Raw genomic sequence first — 5,150 nt, 5'->3', positions numbered from 1 at the left:
AAGAACCATGTCAAAAAAAGGTTCTCTGAAGAACCTTTTGGAAAATGTTTTGAATAATGGTTCTTCAGCAAAAAAAATGGTTCTTCAGCTAAAAAATGGTTTTCCAGCTAAATAAGTGGTTCTTAGGGTAATAAATGTTTCACTACACTTTAAAATATATCAGATTTGTTGGAAAAGATGAACACGAGATTAGTTATAACTCTTTGAATTTAATCAAATCATCATTTAATCAAAATTTAACATCAGTACAACAGTTTCAAAACATTTAAATCTCTTAAGTGCTGTGCAAGTAAAAAAGAAGAATACAAAGCAAGTCCACCTCATACAGGCTCCAGCCGCATACTTGACAGAGTTCAAAACAATGTGTTTACTCTTCCAGAGCTTCTCATCAACAGCAATGGGTACCTCCAAGTTTTTAAAATGAGCCTGCAAGTTCAGTGGAAGTTCTTGAAGGAACAAGTCACTGACTGTTGGTTGCGCATCATCTTTGATGAGACTTCCAATCCCAACACTGCTGAAGCAGTGTGCGCCACGTAGCTCTTGAAGTCGATGTGGGACTGCCGTCCTGCATGGGCGACATCCACGTAGCTGGCGTCATTCACGTCCCCGCTCGTGCCGTGGCCAGTTTTGTTGGCGTCGTAAGCAGCGTCACTACTAGTGCAGCTGCTGTTTGCCGTGTGGTGATGGTGGGGAATGCTGAGGTACAGGGCACCCAAGCTGCTGCAGGAGAAGCCAGCCGGGTGCACATCCTCCTAGGAGCCATGGGAGGACTTGATGAGCCGGACGACTGGGACAGGCTGGAGCACAGGGGACACTGTCGTACACGTTCTGAAGAAGGGGGAGGTTCAGTTAGTCACATTTAAGATAGTTAAGTCTGTCCCTTTTCATACAAAATGGAAAATGGTTAGCAGTAGGTTTGTGTGGATGCTAGACGCTAGGAATAACAGCACCTCCTAGTCTTACTGTTCTAAATGTTCACTTTCTCTTTCTGGGGCCAAAAGGCTTGAGTTAACATTTCTGAGTTGACATCAATACTAAAATAAACCTTGCTTGTATGTGATTCAGGTGTGCATGCACAATTAGTGCATTTATTATCCTGTTTACATTTAGAATTACAATTGAGGAAACAGATTGCTCCAATCTGATTTCAATGCATCTAGTGTTGTTTCTCAGCCCTTTTGGGGTCCGTGTCCCTTATCCAACATCCAATGTCATGATACAAATACTTTATATGATTCTGAAATTGTTTATTTTATGCCAATACCTTTTGTATGCAGAACGTTGTAGTCGAGGATGTTTTGTCTGATATCCTCCCAGCTCTCGTGCTCAGCAGGGACGACTGCCTTTCTGGTTCCATACGGTCACTGCTACCAGTACAGCTGCAACACACACATGCACACACACACAATGATTGTGGGTAAAAGACAGTATGTGCAAAAGGATAGTGCCGGCATGATGCTGGGGATAAACCAGAATAACAGCAGTTCAAAACCAAAGATGAGGATGTTTCTAAGTACCTGGCTTTAATCTTTTACTGAAGAACTGGTGGTGCTGTGTTCAGAGCGATAGTGTAGCCTACTGAATGTGAGGGCCTACGCTACTAGTTACTAGATACTAGCAGAACCTCTAGTTTGGTTACATTTGTAATACTGTGTAATTTCAGTGAGGACACAGTGACCCCTTCCTCCACTTACCATAGAATAGCAGCAGACATATGCTGATGGCGGTGGCCTGTCCCAGCTTACACTGCAGACCTCTGAACCCTTCCTGGCAGCGGCAGCTACTCTTGAAATGATTTAAAAAAAGAAAAAATGCTGCATTCATTCTTTTAAAATGTAAATTAAATTGACTTCAGAATTGTATATACTGTTACCTTTTAAGTCATCTTATACTATACTGCATAAACCTTAATTACCACTTTTGATGATGATGATGATGACCCACTTGGCAGTTCAGAAATCCATCTACCAATGACATTGTTTGGAAGATTATTCTTTTTTTTATATTTACATTTTTATTATAGTGAAAACAATGGCTTCCATTTTAACATTGCAACTTTTCAAGAATGCAAAGCCTAGTTTCTATTTGTTTTGATTCCCCATTAGATGGAGTTCTATGAATTTTGCTATCATGAACATTAGTGAGGACCAATTAAATGAAGATAGGTTGAAAAGTGGTGAGGTTGTCCTTTAATGTACAGTAGGGTCAGCAAAATGTTTATATTTAACATTAGTCCAATACTTGTAAAACATCAATTTCACCATTGATATGAACATACATAAATTATAATCTAAACACACAGAATTTTCCATATTACTGACATTTAATTATTTTGTGCCATTATCTTGTGGATGTGTCATTGTTACACACACACACACACACACACACACACACACACACACACACACACACACACACACACACACACACACACACACACACACACACACTCCACAGGATAACTTACTTTGCTTTCTCACAGTATCTTGTCTTCATTTGCTGCCAGCAAATCCCTTCACACTTTCTGGAAGGAAATACAGAGTCAATTTCCCCCAAAAAACACATTGACCTGTCATTTAAATAACACAGACCACACATTACTCCAAATGCCTTCAACAACTTTACTAAACTTGACTTTAAGCTAGTTTACATCAAATGTTCAACTACATGCCTTCTTAGCTTTCAGCTAACTGTCAATTGAATTAGCAGCTGCAGCTAACAGCTAAGCTAACCAACAGTAATGTTGACTCTTCCCTCTGCCCTGGCAACAAACAACAAACAAATGTAACTACTGCTCGTTCTGCATGATGGCAGTGGAACATTCTAACGTCAACTAAAACATGTTGAAAGTCGAAAACACCTTACCTTACTTCCAGAATGAAAGAAATGTTGAAGAATGGAGCTAACAACTTCCAGTTCAACTCGTGAGGAGACGTGACGCAGTTCAGTAGCCTACAGAGAAGGAAAAAGTGGGCGGGGCCGACATAATGCCGGCCCGCTGTTTTTTGTGTGTGTGTGTGTGTGTGTGTGTGTGTGTGTGTGTGTGTGTGTGTGTGTGCGTGCGTGCGCGCGTGCGCACGCAAGAGAGAGAGAGAGAGAGAGAGAGAGAGAGAGAGAGAGATAATAACATGTAATGCCATGCCCAAAGAGACAACAGCCTAAAACATTAGATTCTAGACAGGCCTATTTGAAAAATTATATTATAGATGGAGTATATATCCATAGGCCTATATGGGCATGCTACCTTTTGTACCCATATATGGAGCAGACTGATTTGTTTGCACCTGATGCCATGACAACACATTTAGGTTAGATACACTTCATATTTGGGTGTAGTTGCATGGTTATGGCTGAGTCAGTGACGCGTGATTACGGATCCAACTGGGAAAGATGGATGGAAACGGCATAGAGCGCTCGTTTTCACAGTTATTGTCCACGACATTGCAAGCGGCGCGAAGGCCAGCGGACCTTGGTCCTGCTCTTCGCCCCCGAGCGCCGCAGGCGCGAGTGGCCGCGAAGAGCGGGCCAGGGCCGCGCGGCCGGCGGAGCGCCGCGCGAGTTACGAAGCCGTGGTGAATGCAATCGTTATATTTATGCCCAGGCCGTAAGGCCTGGGCAAGCGCACGATAAACGCCATGATAATTGGGTTTTGGTGCACCTCGCGCGGTCCAAGTGACTACAACGGAGCGCTCCCTACGTCCGGTCCAGCCAATCACAAGCTTCAAAAATGAGTCCGGGGCGTGGTTATCCATCTTTCCCAGTTGGACCTGTAATCACGCGTCAGTGACATCAGAGATAAACCTGCCGGCTGGCTAAAAGGTCCTCCTTAATACAATTTTAATATAGGATGTTGTTTTTTATCTTCTATCTTTCCATCTCTTCATCTGCTGAATGCCTACATTGAAAATTTTAATTGTTTTAAATTAATATGTAGGTTATAATTTACAGTTGCAAAATACATACTGTAACCTCCATATAGGCCTAAGAACCTTTTAAATCCCAAAGAACCATGTGAGGAATCTGAAGAACCATTTGTTAAATAAAATGGTTCTTTATAGGTGATGGTTCTTTAAAGAACCATATAGCCTTTTAAAGAACCATTTAAGAACCATTATTTTTCTGTGTGTGGTAAACAAGAAATCTGTCTATAAATCCTGCTGGCTGGCGTCAGTGGTGTGGCCATGCACTGTGTGTGTGCCATTTGGCTTTTTGATTTGTCTCCACGCTGTCCACAGCATGTGGAGAGGTGAAGGGAATGTGTAGTTCTTGATTGTGTTACATTTAGCTAAAAAAAAAGAAAAAAGAAAATAGAAACCTGAGAATAACACAAAGAAAAACGAATAAAACCTGTGTGCGCGCGAATCGCCACAGAATGAGCCCTGCTGCACACACACACGCACACACACACAGAGAGAGAGAGAGAGAGAGAGAGAGAGAGAGAGAGAGAGAGAGAGAGAAGGGTCTGGGATGGTCACACATCTTGTATTTAAACAGCCATGCCATGCAGCAAAACATGCTGTGCAATGTTTTATTCATCAGAGTGAAGGTATGCCCACCACCACATGACTTATGATACGTTCAGTGCTCATTTATAGCTGTGCTACAGTATGTAAGCCTGGCCAGGCCCAGATAACGGGGAGACTGGCTGGAGGGCAGGCACACGCGCAGCAAGGATTAAAGACAGACTATCATGACGGCCCGGCAGGAGACATGCTAATGCAGGTAGAGTCTCAGCCAACAGTCGCCAGAGGACTCTGTTCTTATCGAAACGCCAAACGTTTCTCAACTCAACATGGTGAGAGAGGGTTATGGACCAGGCAGCCAGCCTGATAAAAGTAAAAGACGGCTGTTGTCTTCGGTAATAGTGATACATTTTTTATGTAAAGAGAAAAAAAAGATGGTACCCTCACAAAAAAAAACATGGAGTAATCCTGGTCGCTATACTGCCTTCCCCTGGCCAGCCAAAGCACCTGATGGAGGGGAAAGGAACTGGTTGGAATAACGTGTTCCTTCCACACGCTACGTCTACTGGGTAAACTACCCCCTGTCAGGTGAAAAGAAGCAGCTTGGCCTCCTCATGCATAGGAAGGAAGGAAGCCATGAGGTCAGTCTGTTGCTCTCCCAGGGTTGGCAGAGGGAGTGTAGGGCCC

At 43.0% G+C, this 5,150-nt stretch overlaps 1 protein-coding gene across 1 annotated transcript; it reads right to left on the bottom strand.

The window, feature by feature from the left end:
- Window positions 1-289: 289 nt before the first annotated feature.
- Window positions 290-2,967, bottom strand: LOC308306945 (uncharacterized protein). The gene is made up of 6 exons (XM_080752001.1): window positions 2,866-2,967; window positions 2,468-2,524; window positions 1,916-1,964; window positions 1,695-1,785; window positions 1,265-1,379; window positions 290-828 (listed from the first exon to the last, which is right to left on the bottom strand). The coding sequence occupies exons 4-6, from the start codon at window positions 1,712-1,714 to the stop codon at window positions 655-657; spliced, it is 309 nt and encodes a 102-aa protein (XP_080608127.1). The 5' UTR covers window positions 1,715-1,785; window positions 1,916-1,964; window positions 2,468-2,524; window positions 2,866-2,967; the 3' UTR covers window positions 290-654.
- Window positions 2,968-5,150: the final 2,183 nt, after the last annotated feature.

This window comes from Nannobrachium achirus (genome assembly GCF_963921795.1).
Source record: "Nannobrachium achirus genome assembly, chromosome: 21".
Lineage (NCBI taxonomy): Eukaryota > Metazoa > Chordata > Actinopteri > Myctophiformes > Myctophidae > Nannobrachium > Nannobrachium achirus.
Note: the sequence above shows the minus strand (reverse complement) of the source record. Positions and strands in the feature narration are given on the sequence as shown.

What these genes read in the sequence shown, in the direction of transcription:
- LOC308306945 (XM_080752001.1), bottom strand. Translation starts at nt 1,714, where the DNA reads ATGTCTGCTGCTATTCTATG. An exon ending in ATGTCTGCTGCTATTCTATG is followed by an intron (nt 1,380 to 1,694) that starts GTAAGTGGAGGA and finishes TGTGTGTTGCAG; the next exon opens with CTGTACTGGTAGCAGTGACC. An exon ending in CAACGTTCTGCATACAAAAG is followed by an intron (nt 829 to 1,264) that starts GTATTGGCATAA and finishes CCCCTTCTTCAG; the next exon opens with AACGTGTACGACAGTGTCCC.